This window comes from Dipodomys merriami, unplaced genomic scaffold (assembly GCF_024711535.1).
Source record: "Dipodomys merriami isolate MVZ:Mamm:240054 unplaced genomic scaffold, mDipMer1.0.p SCAF_21, whole genome shotgun sequence".
NCBI classification, from domain to species: Eukaryota; Metazoa; Chordata; class Mammalia; order Rodentia; family Heteromyidae; genus Dipodomys; species Dipodomys merriami.
Genome location: NW_027203493.1, coordinates 17,369,733 through 17,390,993, shown reverse-complemented (window position 1 = coordinate 17,390,993; position 21,261 = coordinate 17,369,733). Strand labels below are relative to the sequence as shown.

The following is a 21,261-nucleotide window of genomic DNA, read 5'->3' as shown; positions in this document are numbered from 1 at the left end:
GGGCAGGGGGAGGTGGGGAGTGACAAAAAGTAACTGGGAGAAATCAGGTACAGTGATCAGAGAGCTAGAAGAGTCCAGGAAAGACTTCAGGCCCAGTGCCGTAGGACTGGCCCACAGGACAGGATGCTGCTCCCTCTGCTCCATGCAGGAACAAAACATGAACAGAGTATGACTTTGGTCATAACAGCAGCCACCAACCCTGACTTATTTCCTCTGTCTGAACTGCACACGAGTCCATCACAAATTGATAAAAATCGAAGGAAGTCTCTTATAAAGGCAGGAAATATATGTTAGCCATTCAGCTTTGATATTACAAAAATACACACTATAAAGAGGTTGCCCTTGGTCTATCCAGTGTCTCCACACTGCAGGTGTCAGGTAAAAGTGGGGCGGGAGCAGAATTACCAGACAGGACAATACTGGGGAAGCAGTTGGAGAAAGATGTGGAGAAAAATAGATCACAAAAGGAAACGTGCCCCATCACTGAGTCTCCAGCCACCTGCAGAGTTGAAGGCTGGATGCAGTGCATCGGGTGGAATGGAGGTTGTCTGTGCTGCTGGCTCTTCAGAGCGACCTTTGTTACAGGTGAGCTGCAGTGACTGGAAGTAGGCCACGGGATTGGAACGGTTGTTTTGGTGGATTCCACTTGCAAGGGCTATAATCTGAAGAGCCCCTGACTGCCTGTAATAGCTTGTCTCATATCTGGGGTCTTCTAGGTAAACTTGTAACTTTATTATAAGAAAATCTTTCTGGCCTACCCATTCCCTGGCAGAATAGAAAGTTTCTATTCTAGACTGTGGCAGATCGCATGTATGACCAGCACTCCGTACTTCTGGAGGAGGATGCAATTAACTCTAAGAAGCCAACGATCGGATTAGAAACTCTATCCTGTATTCTAGAAGTCCTTTGTGTGCTGCTTCTGGAACTCGAGCTCCTGTATGGACCCCACCATCATTGCCATCTTCACATCCCACCTAGAGTTTTTCAGTGTAGTCCCTCATTAGTTTATCCTACCTCTGCCGACTAATTTAAGCTGCTGTACCCTAACTTGATATGTCATCTCTAGCTCATTTATAATATGTTGCATTTCAGCAGGGGCTTCTAATCTAGAAAATAGAAATCCAGGGAGAACCTGAAGCAAAAAGGATAAGGTGTTTGGTGATGAAATAGCCCTGTAGGTGAAGTCCTGATCTCACCAGACTTCTGAGAAAGATGCTGATTAACCCTGTCAAACATGGCAAGTGGGGAGTAGCAGGTAGGACTTGGGTTGGCAGGTTTTAAAGGGAGCAGGAGTAGTTTCCCGTTAGCTTAGTGACCTGGGTTGGAGGCAGGCTCCCCTGAAGTGTACAAATGAAGACACTCTTAGGGAGTCTCTGAACAATCCCTTTCATTGTCTCTAATAAAGATGCATTGTGTGTAGCAGAATGGCTGCAGTCTGCATGCATGAACTCAACATGCAAACTCAACAATGCAGGCCTTGAATACAAAAGAAACAAGCACCATTGGGCTAAAAAAATAGCCTTCACAGGTATTCTGTTCATACTGTATACCGTACATTTCTTTTTCAGTGTTCTCTATCAAATTGTATCCATGAGGATACATAGGTGGTTTAAGGGATCTTTAAGAGCCTAATTCTCCATGACTTTTCTCTTCTCCCTTATATGTGACTCTACTGTCCCCACCCAGAGAGGCTCTGGAGGGTGGGTTTTATTAGTCCCAGTGCACACTCCAGGCCAATACAGATTAGTGCCGCATGCTGTGGCAGTGATCTTGAATTGGAGGCAAAAGTCTGGCCGAAGGTTCTTTTCAGTCTGCCCCAGTCTGGTCGCCATTGCTCCCCGCTGCTTGGGAGTCACTAAGACACTCTTGCTGTAAATCCTCCAGTAGCTTTGCACAGCTTTGGGCCTGAGACTCAAAGCCTAAGCTGCTGGTGGCTCTGGACTTGGCCTCCCTGGCTGATTCAGGCATACTCTGCTAGCTGATGTTCCTTTTTGTTTTTTTCTTTCAGTCGTAGGACTTGAACTCTGGGCCTGTCCCTCAGCTCTTCAGCTCAAGGCTCTACCACTTGAGCCACAGTGCTACTTCTGGTTTTTTGGTGGTTAATAGAAGATAAGAGTCTCATGGACTTTCCTGCCCAGGCTGGCTCTGAACTGCCATCCTCAGACCTCAGCCTCCTGAGTAGCTAGGATGACAGGCGTGAGCCACCTGTGCCTGGCATGTTCCTTATTTTTTTAACCCACCCCTTGGCTTCAGCCCAAATGCCCCTCCCCAAACCTGCCATGTGCTTTTGTATCTCCCTGTCTTTGCACATGTTCATTGCTCTGTGGGGAACAGCCCTTCCTACCTGCTTCATCTAGGGGGAAGACTTGGGGCTGTGCAGATGTTTTGTATTGGGAGAGGGCATCCTGTACATTGTAGGATGTTTAATAGCTTCCCTGCCCTCTACTTTGCTGCAATAGCTCCTCCCAATGGTGACAACCAAAATTGTCTCTCCACATTGCCACATGTCCCCTTGGAGGCAAACCTGTGGATGTGGGCAATGCCTTCAGAACTTGATATCATCTTTCCCAAGCTCCCATACCTAAGACTGGCTTAGATCCATGCCATTGTTGCTCTAGTAACCCCTGACATCTTGCCCCACCAGAACCCTCACCCCAACACCTCAGCTGCTGCTTCTTGTCCGTATTATCTCCCTGTTCAACTTCTCAAGGGCAGAAATCATGTTTTATTCATCCCTGAAACCTAGCACTCAGAATAGAAACCAGCATATAGATGTCGTGTCTTTATTTGCAGAGCAAATGAACAAACAAATGTGCCAACCAACAGAAGTGGGTCCTCAGCTCAGACCTGAAAACTGAGATACCTTTATAGCTCTGAACCATATAAACATTTGATTTGTCTGAGCACTGGTGGCTCACACTTGTAATCCTAGCTAAGATCAGGAGGCTAAGATCAAAGGATCAATGGTTGAAGCCAGCCCAGGCAGAAAAGTCCGATAGACTTGTACCTCTAATTAACCTGTAAAAAGTCAGAACTGGAACGCATGGTTCAGTATCAACACACACACACACACACACACACACAAACACAAACATTTGATTTGACTGGCTGTCAGAGCTGTAAACAAATGTACAGGACTATTTGGAGTTCAGTCTAAATGATGGTTTTCAGTTAGGATGCATAACTAAAAGAAATAGAAAAAATAGATCAATCCAATCTGTCTTAGAATATCAAGGGAATGGCATGTGTGGCCACAGTAAATTCAGGTAAGATTTGGTGGAATATAGTTCACTCCTCTGCATCAAATAGCCTTAGAATCCTAATGCACTGGCTTCCATCATAGGTTGGCACTCTATGGTAAGAAATGGCTGCAGCAGCCCCAGCCCTCACATCTACATATGCATTGGCCAACACAAGAGAGAATCTCTCTTTTCATAACCATGAAGTGAGGTTTATGGGTTTTATCCTGTCAAATGTCAGACTCCATATCAATCAGTGCAGCAGCAAATAATACTGATTCACCCTAGATGACCCTCACCATGAACTTGGCCTTAGTCATGCCTGGCTTAGAACATCTGACTGAAACTTAGGGAAGGGAGAGAATTCTGGAGCCATCAATGTACCCATTGCTTAAGGAAGATTAGGATTGGACTTTTCCTTTTAAAGTACCAGGTTTAAACTCAATGTGTCACATTTACTCTGCAGGTACTTACTCTACTGATAAGCCACACTGCTAGCTACCTTTTGTTTTTTACTTTAAAAAATACATTTTTATTGTAAAAATAGTGTACAGAGGGGTTACAGTTACATGAGTAAGGTAATGAGTACATTTCCTATTAAGCATTATTACCTCCTCCTTCATTTTTCCTCTACCATCCCTCCCTTCCCACCTCCCCAACTCCTCCCTCCCTCCCCCCTACAAGTTGTAAAGTTGGTTTTCAACATAGTGTCTTGTACATCTCATTGTTACAATGGGTCAACCTGTATCCCTATTTAAGCATTTTTTTCCCTTCCCCTCCCCAAATTAGAAAAGTGTATATACAAGATGCAGGACATCGGAATCAATTACATTGAAAACAGGAGTTATATCGTGGGGAGGAACATACCAAAGAAACAAAACAAAACAACAAAAAAAAAGAAACAAAAAAAAATCACATAGTACATTATAAGTACGTTAAAAACTCTCCAGCTGGGCTGGGAAGGTGGCTCAGTGGCAGAGTGCTTGCCTTGCATGCCAGAGGCCCTGGGTTGGATTCCTCAGCACCACATAAGCAAAAAGAAAAAAGCCGGAAGTGGCGCTGTGGCTCAAGTGGTAGAGCGCTAGCCTTGAGCTGAAGAGCTGAGGGACAGTGCCCAGGCCCAGAGTTCAGGCCCCATGACCAGACCCAAAAAACAAAAACAAAAACTATCCAGCTACTTTTTTTTTGTATTGGTGACTTTTGAGATAGGGTCTCACTTTATGCCGGGGCTGGCCTGGACTGCAATCCTCCTAACTTAGGCTTCTTTGTATCAGTGGGGATGACAGATGTATGCCAATACCCAGCCACTTGCTTTCCATATAGCAGAGATAACAGATGTGTGCCACTGCACCCAGCCAGCCATCGATGTAGGCTTATTGATTAGTTGAATCTTGTGAGCTTGTGAGAGGCCTGGGCTAGCCTGACACTTGATCCTCCAATCTGTGACTCCCATGACCTAGGATTACAGGCTTGAGCCACTGTGATCAGACTGTACTGGTTATCGTTGAGATAGGGTCTTATTTCCTGCCTAAATATGTGCTTGGAGTATGATCCTCCTATTTTTTTTTTACTTCCCACCATAGCTGGATGACAGTTGTATATTACCACATCCAGCTTCTTTTGTTGCAATGGTCTTGCAGACTTTTCTATCCAGGCTGGCCTGGAACTGTAATCCTCCTGATCGCAGCCTCCCCTGTAGCTAAGATAGTAAGCATGAACCCCTGGTGCCTAGTGTGCTTGGATTTTCTAAGAAATAAACACCCTCCTCCCTGTCAGCCTCTGCCCTTTTACATCAGCCTCTCCTCTTTGAGTAGTCCTCCCTGAATGGGAAGATCAGCCTGGTTTTGGAGCAATGACTGCCGTTTTCACTGTGGGATCAGAAAGTTCAGGCTAAGTTGGAAGTGTGTATTGGTGACTTTTGTGTAGCTGTGAACACCACACCAGCTAGAAACATCTTACGATTTTATGTTGCACGTGGTTTCAGAGGGCTCCATCCGTGCCTTCTTGGCCCCATGCACTTGGGCAGAGCATCATGGCAGGAGGTGCGTGTGGCAGAGGAGGCTCTTCATCTCATTGTGAACAGAAAGCAGAGCCTGAGAGAGAAAGAGGGCAAGGAGAAGATACCCCCAAGGGGCAGCCCCCAGTGACCTGCTGTCTCTAGCTAGGTCTCACCTCCCAAAGTTCCCAGAATCTCCCCCAGAGAGCACCATCAGCTGGGACCCCAGGAATACCGTTTCCACTCACCTGAAACCCAAAAACAGTAGATCATCTTCATGTCTGCATATCCTTGAAGTATTTACACTTTATCCATTGAAAGCTAGTAAAAATGTTGAAATTTCACTCGTATTTTTTAAAATGTATCATTTCGATGCCTTTGGAGAAGGGAAGTCATCAAGCCATTATTTTATTCCCACCATCCACCTTCCCACCCCCACCATCTTCCTCCTCCCCCCCCCTCACCCCCAGGTACTGAGAAGGATCATCTGACTATTGGTAGAAAAGCCTTTGGCCACTTTCTAACTGCGTATGTGGTTCCTCAGCGGCAGGCAGCACATACAATAGCCTGTGATGGCCAGCTCAGGCTTACCTGGAGGGAGATGACATTGTTTTGTGTGGCCCAATAGACCCTGATCAGTGGAAAGAGAAATGGACACGGAGCCAGATCCATTTCATGGAGGCCAGATGGCCTAGACATTTTTCTTCTTGCTGGTAAATTACTTCCACCTGGTCTTTGGATCCTTGCCAGGAAGTTGCAGGATTTGTTCAGAATTTTTATTTCTTGTAGGATGCAGCTATCTTTTATCTTCAACACTGAAAAATCAGGGCATTCGGGAAGGTTCTAGAAAGGGGCTTCAAATTCTTGTACTCAGAAATGAGATTTGAGAAGGAAGCCCAGTGGTGTTTTGTGTCCTGGAAAATGCGGCCTCACAAGACATCCATTCTAGGGGTTATAACTCAAGAAATCCTAGAATGCATGGCCCTAAGAGCTTCTTAGTGCTTAGCTGTCTTCTTCAGCTGCATTCTAGAAACAACTAAGTCATTTTAGATACACAGAAATGTCATTTCTGATGAAGACCTTGAAGCAGAAGTACGTTAAGCTCTTAAGACTAATTTCCACACATCCATTCAGTGAGTATGAATGTTCTACTATGTCACTCGGGGATGTAGCAGGACACAAAGCTGGTGGCCTGAGGGAGATTGTCCACAGAAGAATCGACTTGAGGCCTGCTCTCATAGATGAAGAATGAATACGTATACAGAGATACAAAAGAGAATAACAGCAGCTCTCCTGGTCAGAGTAGACCTGTCCAAGAGGTGGCTTCTGAGAGACCTTAAAATGATGGAATCAAGCTTGCTGGCCTCTCAGGAGGAGAGAATTCTGGCAGAAAGAATCACAAGGAGAGGGCTCTGAGGAAGATGACCATATAGGGAGCTCAGAGATGATCAAGGAGACCTGTGTAGCATGATTCCCCTCCTCAGAAAAAGATCTCATCCCTCACCACTTCCTTTCCTTCATCTCTAGATCTAATCCATCAACAAGTCTTGTCAGTTTTTCCCCAAAATATCTGTTAGGACTGGGAATGTAGCTCAGTGGTAAAGAGTTTGCCTTGTGTGCCCAAGGCTTCAGATTCAATCCATAGTACCACAAACCATGAAACAAAATGTCTTGAACTTACCCACCTCTTACCCATGACCACCTTAATCCAATCCCTTGCTATCTCTTCTTGGCTAAATTACTGCCAGAGTCTTCTAATGAGCCTGCCATACATTCTAGTCATGTTCCTCTCCTGCTTAAAATTCTCCAGTTGTTTTCTCTTGTCCTTTGAAAACTGTCCAGCTTTCTTCCTGTGGCCTCTGAGACCCTCTGTAATCAGTTCTGTCTCTGACAACTGGGGCTTCGGCCATGAGATCTCCATCTTAATTTGCTGTGCCCTGAATAAATGACTTCACAGAAATGTATTTTCTCATACTGCTTGAGAGCACACGGCCTAGATCAGGGTTCAGGGGAGGCCTTGGGCCTCAAAGGAAAGATTTCTCTTTGGTTTATAGATGTCTATCCTCCACATCCCCACAATATCATCCATCTCTACATGTTTGTGACCAAATTTTGCCTTCATGGAAGGACATCTGTCACATTGGCTTAGGGTTCATTCTTTAGGTCTCCTCAGCTAAGACTTTTGAGGGAGGGGTAATATGGAATCGGAACTCAGTGCCTTATACTCTCTAGGACATAGTGCTCTACTACTGAGCCATACCACCAGCCCTTTTTTGTGCTTGTTATTTTTGAGATAACCCACACTGGACTGTGATCCGCCTGTTTTAGGTTCTTATAGCTGAGATGATAGGCACACACCACCATGCCCAGCTTCTTTCCATTGAGATGGGGTCTTACAGAAGAGTTTGGCCATGTAATCATCACAGGGAAACTTATTGGAAAAGTCCATAGGTAGGAAAGGCCTGGAATATTTGAGAGAGAAAACAAGAACTTTTATAAAATTAATTGTCTCCTCCAAAAGTCTAATCCTTAGATGTCAAAGGATGAATGTATTTGGAGACAGAGTCTTTACAGAGATGGTTAATTAGAGCAGGCCCCAAACCAGAAATTAATTTTTGTTCTTTCAACCATCCAGTCTTATGCCCAGTTTAGCCAAGACACAGATCTCATGACTGAAGTCCCAGTGGTCAGAGACAGGACTGACCACACCCTCTCAAAAGCCACAGTAGGAAAGATGGACCGTTTTCCAAGGACAGCAGGAAATAATTGGAGAGTTTTAAGCAGGAGAGAAGTGAATTCAGACCTTCCAGTGTACAATTTGATGAACTTGGACAAACATATATATGCCCTTATAACTACCCACCCAGTCAAAATTTAGAAAGTTTTTTTCACATTCCAAAACTTACTTCCCTCTGTCTTTTTAACACTCTTTTTGCCTCCCATCAGCACGGTGATGGTTATACTCTGTTCCTCAACCTCTCCAGCATTTGCTCTGATTTGTCTTTTTAATTTTACCCATTTCACTGAGTGTAAAATTATATAGTTCTCAAATAATATTGAGCGCATATCACTAATTACCTTTGTGTGTATGTGTGTGTGTGTGTGTGTGTGTATGTGCGTGTGCGTGTGCGTGTACATATGTGTGCCAGTACTGGGGCTTGAATTCAAGGCCTGTATGCTATCCCTTAGCTTTTTTGCTCAAATTTGGGTCTCTGCCACTTGAGCTACAGCTCCATTGCCAGCTTTTTCTTTCTGATGGTAGATTGGAGATAAGATCTCATAGACTTCCCTGCCCTGGTTGAGATCCTCAGATCTCAGCCTTTTGAGTATCTAGGATTGGAGGCATGTGCTACCAGCACTAGCCCTAAATATCTTTTTAAGCCTTTGGCCTCATTTTGAAGTTGAGTTGTTGCCTTTTTGTTATTCATTAATAGAATTATTTCTATTATCCTGGGTACAAAATGCTAAGGTTTGCTTTTAGACCATAGCTTATCTTTTCATTAGCTATTTGATTAAACAAGTAAACTAATTGGATGCAGTCTTAGAACTACTACGTATGCCCTGGGCATATAATATTAAGCTTAGTTGGAATATTTTTCAGAAAAACTTTATGTTTTATGGTTCCCAGAGGGACATAATGGTCTTCAAATGAGTCCAAGAAACTGAAGTCACATGGTTCCTTAGCCATGATCGGCCCTGGTGGGCACGTGGGACTAGCTTGTTCTTCTGAAAGCATTGTGGAAAGAATTACAGGTGCTTACCCTGCCCAGTGGGTACAGCAGAGCACAAGACCAGGGCCCATGTGTTCAGGGTAGACAAGGAAAGACTTCAAAATTTCACCTACTGCGGCCTTACTCCTGAGTTATGATGAACTCTCAACCATGTCTACATCCTCTGTACTGTAATTCTCCTAGAAATTCATCCTAAAGAGAAACCCACGCTTATAGGCAAAGTTTTCATCTCAAGGATACCTTCTCTGTCTTTGTGTAATAGTAATATTGTAGAAAACTACCTAAAATAGGGAACTATTATTGTCTGAAAATCCTATATATTAGGAGAGTATCAAATTATTTAATTATTTCCTATGAATGCGTATATTGACAGAGAACATCAGTTTATAATATTGTTAGATAAGAAAGGCTTCAAAATATTTACATATATACATATATGTATACATATATGCATATATACATGTATCCAGTTTTTAAAAAAATAAATTTGCATATGCATATCCTACCAACATACAGACACACAGACACAGACACATACACACCATAAATATATATATATATATATATATATATATATATATATATATATATATATAAAATCTTAAAACCCACACCCCTCTGCAAGTTTCTCATCCTCACAGAACAGATGTCAGAGAAACTAAGTGTCAAAGAGTAAGCCCTCCTTGGAAGGGAAGAAGCTGACCTGGGCAAGTCATTGTTTTCTGTTAGGACTCTGGGGGGGGGGGGGCTCTGTGTGTGTGTGTGTGTGTATGTGTGTGTGTGTGTGTGTGTGTGTGTGTGTGTATGTGGGGGGGCTCTGTGTGTGTGTGTGTGTATGTGGGGGGGCTCTGTGTGTGTGTGTGTATGTGGGAGGGGGCTCTGTGTGTATGTGTGTGTGTGTGTGTGTGTGTGTGTGTGTGTGTGTGTGTGTGTGTGTGTGTGTGTGTGTTGGGGGGAAGTATAAAACACTGGGGCAAGGGTAGAATGCTGGCAGTGCTCAAACAGTCATACCATCCACCCTATTGTATATGCACAGAAAGGATCTGAAAGAAGCTGGGCTTGGTAATGTACATCTATAATTCCAGCAACCAGGAGGCTGAGGCAGGATCAGGAGTATGAAACCCTTGAGGCCAGCTTGGCCTTCAGAGTAAGACCCTGTTTCAGGACCCCTCCTGCCACGCTCTCTTCCTTTCTTCTTGCTTTGTTGTCATCATGGATTTCTTGAGACAAGGACCAGAGGTGAAACTGGCAGTGGCCAGAAGGCAGGCTGGCCAACTGCTGGGCCAAAAGAGTTGTAATACTTGCAGGGCCCTGCCAGCCATGATCACAGCAGAAGAAAAACAAAACAAAACATGATCACATGGGTGCAAAGAAACATGTGCCTCACCTTTTGATCAAACAGGAAATAAAATAAGGTTGAAATGAATTGTCTACACAGTAATGAGAGAACATCTTATTTTAAGACCTTTGGGATACAGCTAAAGCTGTTCTCAGAGAAAATTTATAAAAAGAACCAAGAATACTTTGAGAATCCAGCTTTTTAAAGAAAGGAATAAAATGAAACCAAGTAAGTTAGGCGAGTAGAGTATTAAGATGAAACCAGTATAAATTAAGAACAGTGAATGGGAAAAAAATAAATTAAAAAATAAACTCCAATTCTCTAAAAAAGAAAAAAAACCTAAAAGGACATCCATGAAGGTCACAGTATTAGCAGTTGTTATTTCTGGAAGCTGAATGGGAGAAGATTTTTGCTTTTTTTTTTTTTCTGGTCAGTCGTAGGACTTGAACTCTGGGTTTGGGCGCTGTCTCTGCGCTCTTCAGCTCAAGGCAAGTGCTCTATCGCTTGAGCCACAGCACCACTTCCGGTTTTCTAGTGGTTTATTGGAGATAAGAATCTCATGGACGGGCTGGGAAGGTGGCTCAGTGGTAGAGTGCTTGCGTTGCATGCATGAGGCCCTGAGTTTGATTCCTCAGCACCACATAAGCAGGGGAAAAAAGCCGGAAATGGCGCTGTGGCTCAAGTGGTAGAGTGCTAGCCTTGAGCTGAAGGGCTGAGGGACAGTGCCCAGGCCCAGAGTTCAGGGCCCAGATCAGACCAAAAAAAAAAAAAAAAAAAGAATCTCATGGACTTTCCTGCCTGGACTGGCTTTGAATGGCGATCCTCAGATCTCAGCCTACTGCGTAGCTAGGGTTACAGGTGTGAGCCACTGGCTCCCAGCCATCATTTTGCTTTTTATTTTTATTTTTCCATTTTGCTTATCTCTGGATTTTTTTTTACCTTGAACAGACATTCCTTGATTTGTTGTTTTTTTTTTTTTAGAATTTTTACTGAAGTATATCTTGACTAATTTATAAAAAATGGCATTAAAATTAAGCCAGGTGCCAGTGGCTCAAGCCTATAATCCTAGCTACTCAGGAGGCTGTGACCTGGAGAATCAAGAGTTGAAGCCAGCCCAGGCAGAAAATCTCCTAGATTTTATCTCTGATTAACCAGAAAAGTGCTGGACCAGAAGTATATATGATTGAAATAGTAGAGTGCTACACACACACACACACACACACACACACACACACACACACACACACACACACACACACACACACACACACACACACACACACACACACACACACACACACACACACACACACACACACACACACACGTTCCCTGGCACTTTTCAAGTGCCAAGTATGGGTTCTTCCAAATTAAAGAGGTTCAAATATACATTCTACTTTGTGCACTGATGGCTCATGCATATAATCCTAGCTAACCAGGAGGCTGAGATCTGAGGATTGCGATTGGAAGCCATTCCATGAGACTGGTATCTCCAATTAACCACAAAAAGCTGGAAATGGAGCTGTGGCTCAAGTGATAGAGTGCTAGCATTGAGCGCAAAAACTTAGGGATAACTCCCAAGCCTGGAGTTCAAGCCCCAGGATTAGCAAATTGTATATATATATATATATACACACACATATATATACATACATACATACATACACACATATATATGTGTGTACATATAGTCTTCTTTAAAATATTTCTTATCTTTAAGTAGTTATGTTTAAGGAGTTGCCATTCAACAAAGCAGCTTATGAATACAATGCACTATAACTGTCACCCCTTTTATCATTCTCCCCAGTCTCTTCCCCTTCCCCTCCCTTCAATTTTCTTAATTTTGTAGGATATGTATTGAATTTTATGACTGCATTCTGAGCCCTTCTTTCATTCATCTTCAGAAGTATATTCTTTTTTTTTTTTTTTTTTTTTTTGCCGGTCGTGGGGCCTGAACTCTGGGCCTGGGCCCTGTCCCTCAGCTCTTCAGCTCAAGGCGAGCGCTCTACCACTTGAGCCACAGCGCCACTTCCGGCTTTTTCTGTTTATGTGGTGCTGAGGAATCGAACCCAGGGCCTCAGGCATGCAAGGCAAGCGCTCTACCACTGAGCCACCTTCCCAGCCCCAGAAGTATATTCTTTACTCCTACCCAGATATGACCCAAGACATTGTACCTAAGCCAACCCTCAGTTAGTCTTGAGCAAAAGAAGCTCATAGACAGTGCCTACGTCCTGAGGTCCAGGCCTAGAACTGGCAAAAAAAAAAAAAAAAAAGAAGAAGAATAGAGTCTGTTAAGCCTATGGCCACCACTCCTGTCACTATAGGACTTGGGAACACACACTCAGGCATGACATAGGCTTCAGTTCTTGCTCATTATCCCGAGTAATTTTATGTTCTGTTGCATGATCTATTCTTGTTTGGGCTAATATAAAAGTAATTTTAGAATTGCTTATGGTAGATCTAGACTTGACTTGAAGATTGGTAGAGAACCTTACTTTTGATCTTGAACAATATAAGCCAAGTTCAAGACTGAATGAAATGACAGGAAATGTCTAGTTTGTCCTGGTTTCAGGATTCTCCATTACTTTTCTAATAAGCATGTGTTAATACTCCCAGACCCCATTGAGAGCTAGTGTTGTTTCCCTATGTAAATATGAGATGCTGAATAACCAACTGAGACTGGTAGGGCATCACTTGAGCAGTTATGTAGAGGCTATGCTGGGACCTCATACCTCAGGACTCTCTTGTTAAAGACAGACAGTCTTCCCATGGCAAATGGAAGCCCTGTGGGACAAACAGGGTTTAACTTCTGCTGGAGTATCATGGGGTTGATGGCAATGGAAATCTGGAGAAAATATCTCCATTTCCCCACCAACCAAACCCACAAAGCCTTCCTTCCACTTACTACATGGCCCCAGCCAGGGATGGGATGAGAGAATAGAGAACTGTCTTGTAAAAGTACACTTTTGCTCTGCCTGAGCCACAACTGTAAATTCACATGCTAATAGGTCCATAAATGTAGCTGAAAATGCACTGGACAGTTTAAGAGTGGGAGAATCAGGGCTCAGCCCTCCCTCGCTTGTCAACCCCCGGGGAATAGCTTAGCATTAAGCATCCTTTATGTGTGAGGAGTCTGGGGTACAGGAGGACATGTGGGTAGCAGCCAGCATTGAGCAGGGTCAGGAGCTAGAGGATGGCCTGCCTCTGGAACACTTTGCATAAGTTACTTGACTGCTCTGGCCTCAACTTCCTCATCTGTAGCATGGGGCTTGAATTAACACCCCCCCTCCCCCGGCTCTGACATTCAGTTTAGAGTATTTTCAGCATTATGAAGAAATTTGATTTCAGAGAATATATTTACTAACTGGATATTCCCAGGCAAAAATCTTACCAGGCCAATTTGCTGGCCTTCAGAACACACGTTTCCAAGAGTGTGATCACAAGGCTTTCCCTAAAGAGCCCTTAACAGCAGAAGAGCCCGATGTGCTACCACCACCTCTATCTCTGCAGGACTTGGGAACACACACCCAGGCATGATATAAGCATCAGTTCTTGCCCGTCATCCCAAGAGTAATTTTATGTTCTCTTGAGTGATCTATTCTTGTTTGGGTTAATATAAAAGTAATTTTAAAATTGCTTACGGTAGATCTAGACTTGAAGATTCATCGAGAACCTTACTGTTGATCTTGAACGATATAAGCCAAGTTCAAGACTGAATGAAATGACAGGAAATGTTTAATTTCCTTGTCCTGCTTTCAGTATTCTCCATTTCTTTTCTAATAAGCATGTTTTAATACTAAAGAAATTAAATACCTTTTAAAAATACAGATTATATCACAGTTCTGACCTTTGTGGGTAATAGTTAGGGATGAGAGACCTTCTCTGTATGAATGAGTTCCCTGATGACATTTTCTTGCTGTGCTGTTATACATCTAAGTACTTCATGCATAGTAATTACAGGACAATATGTGCATTTAAATGAGGAAAACACAATAATAATGATTATGATGATGACAGTAACTGCTGTTGTTGTGTTTTATAAACCCCTGTACCACTGCTCTAAATCTTTATATGTATATTTACTTAATCCTTATAAAACCCTTTGAGGCAGTATTAATCCTTGCTTTACTAATGACAAAATTGAAATACCATGAAGTTAAAGCAACTTTCCTAGTTAGAATGTCATTTTTTGTTTTTTATGGATTTGGTTGTTGTTGTTTTGCTGATCCTAGGGCTTGAACTCAGGTCTGGGAGCTGTCCCTGAGCTGCTTTTGCTCAAGCCTAGGGCTTTACCATTTGTGCCACAGCTCCACTTCTGGATTTTTTGGCAGTTTACTAGATATAAGAATTTTATGGACTTCCCTGCCTGGGCTGGCTTTGAGATCCTCAGATCTCCGCCTCCTGAGTAGCTAGGATTACAGGCGTGAGCCACAGGGGCCTAGCTGGAATGTCTGTCTTTTAGCTCTGTGGCTCACCTTTCAGACCTGGCTCTTGCAGTGGCACCTGCTACAGGGCAGCCAGCCACATTCCCTGGATGGCCCCTTGTCTTCTGATTTTTACATTCTTGGGTTCTGATCTCTGTGAATGGCCTGTGTGGCAGAAAGGACACCCACAGGCGGGCATTCCCCACAACAGAGGCAAAGAAACCTCAGAACACAGAGCAGAGGCTTCTTAGGCAAGCATTCACCAGTGGGCAGAGCAGATAGGCTGGCAGGCCAAGCAGCCCGCCTGGCCCAGCTCTTTACCCACCTAGGGACTCCAGTTGCTCCCTGAATGAAGGGGTCTGCAGGGGAAGGTAGGAGAATGTTCTAGAACCGTGGATCTGAACCTTGAGAAGGCTTCAGAATCCCCAGGAGTGCTAATTCAAGCACAGGTGTCTGGGGCCTGAAAGCAGAGCTTGAGGTTTATTCTGCCCTCTCTTGTATGTGAATTCTTGTATATGCTAGGACGCAGATCCCAGCCTTTCAGTGATCCCCGTGAGTATTTTGGAGTCCATTACAGGCCACCTGATGGGAAGGAATTTAATTAACAGATCCCTGCGCTTTGTTTGGTCCCACAGACCGAGCCGGAAATCATAGAAGAAACCAACGTGGACAGAGTGCACGAGCCCCGGGGCTACGGCCGCTCGCGGCAGGCGAAGGGCCACTCGGAGACCTCCACGCTGAGCTCGCAGCCCTCCATCGACGAGGTCCGGCAGCAGATGCATATGCTGCTGGAGGAGGCCTTCAGCCTGGCCTCGGCCGGCCACGCGGGCCAGGCCCGCCACCAGGAAGCCTACGGCTCCGCCCAGCACCTGCCCTACTCCGAGGTGGTGACCAGCGCCCCGGGGACCATGACAAGGCCCAGGGCCGGGGTGCAGTGGGTGCCCACCTACCGGCCCGAGATGTACCAGTACAGTCTCCCCCGGCCGGTAAGTCACAGGGCCTGCCTGCTGCCGTCCACTCAGCCCTGCCTCGACCTAAAGCGGAGACTTCTAGCCCAGTGCTGATGGCTCACACTGGTAATCCTAGCTACTCAGGAGGCTGAGGTCTGAGGATCTCGGTTCAAAGCCAGCCCAGGCAGGAAAGTCTATGCGATTCTTCCCTCCACTAAAACTACTAAAGAAGTGGAGCTGTAGCTCAAAGTAGCACTAACTTTGAGGGAGAAAGCTCAGGGACAGAGCCCAGACCCTGAGTTCAAGCCCCATGTCCACTAACAACAACAAAAAAGAGTGTGAGGTCTTGAGGTCATGCCTCTCTACCAGCACACGTTCATGCGCGCACGCACGCACACACACACACACACACGCAGCAGAGACTTCTAGTGATAGCCCCCTTTTATTCTGTGGGCCAACCTCACAGTGTTCCCATGCATAACCGTAAAGCATTTTGGAGTGGATTTGCTTTGTGCTATTTCCCTCTATAAAGGGCTGGCTGCTGGCCTTATTCCTCATTCACTGGCAGGTTCCTATACTTTCAGATGTGAGACCCTATTGAAGTGTCAAAGGGATCAGAACTCCAAGTGTGAATGAGGCTGTGCACCCTAGCTGATGGCTAAGAGCATCTGCTTTGAGTCTGGGAACCCAGCTCTACCACTTACTAGCTCTGGATCTTGCAGGTGTTAGTTAAATTCCCTACTGGTAAAGACATATATATATATATATATATATATATATATATATATATATATATATATATATATATATATATATATATAATGTGTGTGTATATATATATATATATAAAATAACTGACTTGGTAGTTAGTAGAATCATTGTAGTGCGAGGCACTACTGAGTATTGTGCTGGCCAGGTAGAGAAATTGTGCTTCCTGAGATCTGTTCAAGGCACATAGACTAGAAGCTGCACAGTTGGGACCTAACACCTGGCAGTCTTGCTTCACACCCTGTGCTCTTTAACAGTATGGTACATTGCCTCTCCTTCCATATGATTTATTTTGTTTTCAGTAGACTGTTTGAGGATGCTGGTGCCCCACCTCTAAAGTCCACACTGCATTGGTGCTCAGTGCTAAGCTGCTGTCACCCTGTAGAAGTAGCTATCCACCCAGGGGATGGGGACAGTCTCCTTTCCACCTCTCCCTCTCCCACAGTCTCTCCTTCAGTTGCTCCCTCTCTTCTTGGCCCTCCTCTCCCTCTGTTGGAAGCCCACCCTAGAATTTTGAGTCATGCCTTCAGCTTGGCTCCTCCCTCTTTGTGAATTTCTGTTTCTTTCCCTACTTCCCCTCCCTGCACGACTCCTGGGTGAGTACATTTATTTCAGACTGGGCTCTGGGGCAGGGACAGTCACTGAAGGTTTAGAATTTCTGTTTTGTCCATCTGCCTGTAAGATGGGGTTATTGGTAAGATCCCAGGAATCTGACTTAATCTGACTAAAATCTCAACTGACTTATTATTACAAGGACTAACTTAACCACTTGGTGACCAGGAGGCCAGAACACCTGCTGTCTAGGCAATATGCTCTTAGTAACTGGGGAAGGAGAGCACCATGGGGAGATCTGGCTATCCAAAATTCATCTTGCCAGTCTGATTTGCAGTCTTAAGAGTACAGATAAGCCGGGTACCTAGCTACTCAGGAAGCTGAGATCTGAGGTTCACGGTTCAAAGCCAGCCCGGGAAGGAAAGTCCATGAGATTCTTATCTCCAATAAACCACTCAGAAAACCGGAAGTGGTGCAGTAGCTTAAGTGGTAGAGTGCTCGCCTTGAGCTGAATTGCTGAGGGACAGTGTTCAGGCCCAGAGTTCAAGCCCCACGACCGACAAAAGCAACAAAAAAAAAAGTAGATAATAAAGGAAATAGTGTCCATATAAGACATACTTTTTGACACCCATTTTCTTTTTTTTGTTTATTTTTTTGTTGTTTTTTTATTGTAAAACTACTGCACAGAGGGATTGCAATTACATGAGTAAGGTAATGAATACATTGCCTATTGTTGACTCCCATTTTCAGAAATGTGAGTAGAATATTTTTAAAAATACTTTATAATATTTTTACTTTGATTATGGTAAAGTATATATAACATAATATTTACCATTTGTTTTCACTGAAGGCTGATGCTCTTCCACTTGAGCCATACCTCCAGTTCCATCTTTTAACCATTTTACATATAATAAATACATGAATAGATTAAGCATATTAAATACATCAAACATGTTAAATACATTCACACCATTATGTAGCTATTTCTACAACTCTTTCTGTCTTGCAAACTGGTACTCTGTATCATTAAAAGACAACTCTTTCTCACTTCCCTATAGCCTTGACAATCACATTCTATATTCTCTCTGTGAATGTGACTAAGAATTCCATCTAAATGGAATCATAGAATATTTGTCTTTTATTACTGCTGTATTGCACTTAGCATGACTTCCTCAGGTTTCATCCATGTGACCTGCATCACAATTTCCTTTTTTTTTAAGGCTGAGTACTATTCCCATCATTTGTTTTTTGGGTTTGGTTTTTTTTTGGGGGGGTGGGGGTCCGGTCATGGGGCCTGAACTCTGGGCCTGGGCGCTGTCCCTCAGCTCTTCAGCTCAAGGCTAGCGCTCTACCACTTGAGCCATAGCACCACTTCTGGCTTTTTTCTTATTGCTTATGTGGTGCTGGGGAATCAAACCCAGGGCCTCAGGCATGCAAGGCAAGCACTCTACCACTGAGCCACCTTCCCAGCCTCTTTGGGGTTTTTTTGTTTGTTTGTTTGTTTGTTTTTTGGTTGGTTGTGGAGCTTGAATTCAGGTCCTGGGCACTTCACTGGGCTTTTGTGCTCAAGGCTAGCACTCTACAACTTTGAGCCACAGATCCACTTCCAGTTTTCTGGTGGTTAATAGGAGATAAGAATCTCACAGACTTGCCTGTACAGGCTGGTGCCAAACTACGATCCTCACATCTCAGCCTCCTGAATAGCTAAGATTACAGGAGTGAGTAACCAGTACCTCGCTCCCATGGTATTTTTATTCATTTGTTTGTGCCTGGCCACTTGAGTTGCCCCCAAATATCTCAGATTTTCAATATTGGGCAAGGGGGAAGGATTGTAGTAGAAGTAGAATTGCTAAATCATATGGAATTTTATTTGTAATTTTAGAGAAATTCTCAGCCTTACCAATTTGTCATCTTCGAATCCTTTCTTGTGACAGTCATATTAAAATTTTCAATATTATAGTCCTCTACAAAATTGGTACCTGCCTCTTTGAGAAGAGAGGGAATTTCCTCCCTGGGATTTAGAAAGCACCCTCATTTTACCAAATTTTTAAGTACCTCTTAGGGAGCTCTCTTCTCTGAACCAATCACTGAAGTCACTGGTCCTCATTCTGTGTTTACCAACCACAGCTTCAACCTCATTGGTCCACCCTCTGATGACTGTGTCCAGAGCTCAGTATTCCCCCAGCCCAAAGTGGGGTGATACTTCCCAACTGAATGGTCTTAACACCTGCCACATGAGGCTCGCACTCCTCTGCCATACAAAGATGAGAGGGTTGGGGTGAAGATGAAATGCTAATGACTCTAACATGATTAGCACAATCCTGGCACCTGATAGGCACCCAGAGCTAGTTAACTGATGTTAACTGCAGGGCTCTTATCCTGCCCATTGTATCAAATTACTTGACAAATGCTAGTCATTAGTAAAATGCTATCCTTCCCTTGGGCTCATTCTATATCACTACACCCATGGCTACAACCCTCTCTCCCAGGCCAGAAATCTACTCCCACCCCCATTATTCTTTAACATCACTCAATGCCTTAATTCAAAGTCCAGAGAAACATTGCTTCTAGTTGAAGATAATTCTCAAGAATACTTAGGACCTTTGACTAATTCTGGGATTCTGATTCTGGGAATCTATGAGAGATCTGAGTCTCAAACAAAGTTTAGATGGCCACGTCTCCCACGCAGTGACAGGCACGAAGATGCCATACTCCACAAACATCACACCTCGATTCAGTAAACCTGTCTGAATTCACCGTGAGACACGTGAAGACTTAAAATGGCTCTGGTAGTTATCATTGGCGTTTGTCAGCTGTGAGAAAAAGGGCAAAAACCTTCACATATATATTTTTTCAAACAAGACCACCACCGGCCACACACTCATGACTCACACTTAGCTACTTAGGAGGTGAAAATCAGGATGATCCTAGTTCAAAACAAGTTGGCAAGACTTCATCTCAACAGAAAAAGTTGGGTGTGATGGTGCATGCCTGTCATTCCCAGATTAGGTGAGAAGAAGAAATAGGAGGATCAAGGTCCCAAGTCAGTAAGTCCCTGTTTCACAAATAACCAGAGCAAAAAGACTGGAAGTGTGGCTCAATGGTAGAGTACATTAGTATAGCAAGTATATAGCCTTGAGTTCAAACCCTGGTACTGCATCTATACCTAAGGCCATTGGAAAGGGTGGGGGTGGGGAAAAGGGGGCCGGGAATGAAGTATCAATCCAGAATAACACTAAGGGGGCTGGGAAGGTGGCTCAGTGGTAGAGCGCTTGCCTTGCATGCCTGAGGCCCTGGGTTTGATTCCTCAGCACCACATAAGCAAAAAGAAAAGAGCCGGAAGTGGCGCTATGGCTCAAGTGGTAGAGCACTAGCCTTGAGCTGAAGAGCTGAGGGACAGCACCAGGCCAGAGTTCAGGCCCCACGACCGGACCCCCCCCCCCAAAAAAAAAAAAAAAAAAACAGAATAACACTAAGAACAATTCTGTCATGATCAAGGTTTTCCTGCTCTGCTGACAACACGCAAGGCCTCCACCTCCACAGCAGAAATGATTATCCTCAGCCCAAACTCTCACAGAGCTCGTGTGCTGTGATAATGTGGAAATCAATAGAAAAGACAGTGACTTAGGTGATAACTGTGATTGCCTCCCCCTCGTCCTCAAAGGCAGGGCTTGGAACTCTGCCAAAGGAGAATTGGAAGCTTGTGATTTAAATGCACTGGTACCCATCCCAATGGGAAAGATTGCTGTTGGCAGCATAGGGTTTCTACTGTGAAGTTCAGGAGTCTTTGATCATGTTTTACCCCTTAAATCTGTAGAGAAATCAGGCTAATGACCATTCCAGTTCTTCTAGCAGCCATAATGGGTCTATGCCAAGTGGAATGAAAATACTCTATAGCCTTCCTTTTGCTGAGAAAGTAGGAGATTCTTAAGGCATCAGGTCTAATACATCTTCTCCAGTTGACTCTTTACAGATGAAATTGACAGTTATTCAAGATGATGATGATGATGGCAGTGACACTGCCATCTGCTGAGCTCCATTGGTCACTACTGGTATACATACATTATCTCTATTAGTTCAATATTTCCCAAGTAGTCAATGAGGGACACATCTTCATTAGGATAAAATCAGAGATTTGACCATCTTTTTTTTTCCTCTAGTCTTAAAGACACAGAAAATCCCCCACTGAACTTTTTAATGATAAAAAACATTCCAATATATCAGGTGCCAGTGTGCAGCTACTTCATCACCAGGATTCAAGA

The 21,261-nt window shown here is 44.0% G+C and overlaps 1 protein-coding gene across 5 annotated transcripts in view; it reads left to right on the top strand.

Annotated features, from left to right (window-relative positions):
- Nucleotides 1–21,261, top strand: part of Kiaa1549l (KIAA1549 like) — a 253,160-nt gene that overhangs the window by 209,903 nt on the left and 21,996 nt on the right. For all 5 annotated transcript variants that reach the window (XM_070032631.1, XM_070032629.1, XM_070032628.1 and 2 more), the window contains one exon: nucleotides 15,365–15,715. In XM_070032631.1, the coding sequence (XP_069888732.1) occupies nucleotides 15,365–15,715 (351 nt within the window). The remainder of the gene's footprint in view (nucleotides 1–15,364; nucleotides 15,716–21,261) is intronic.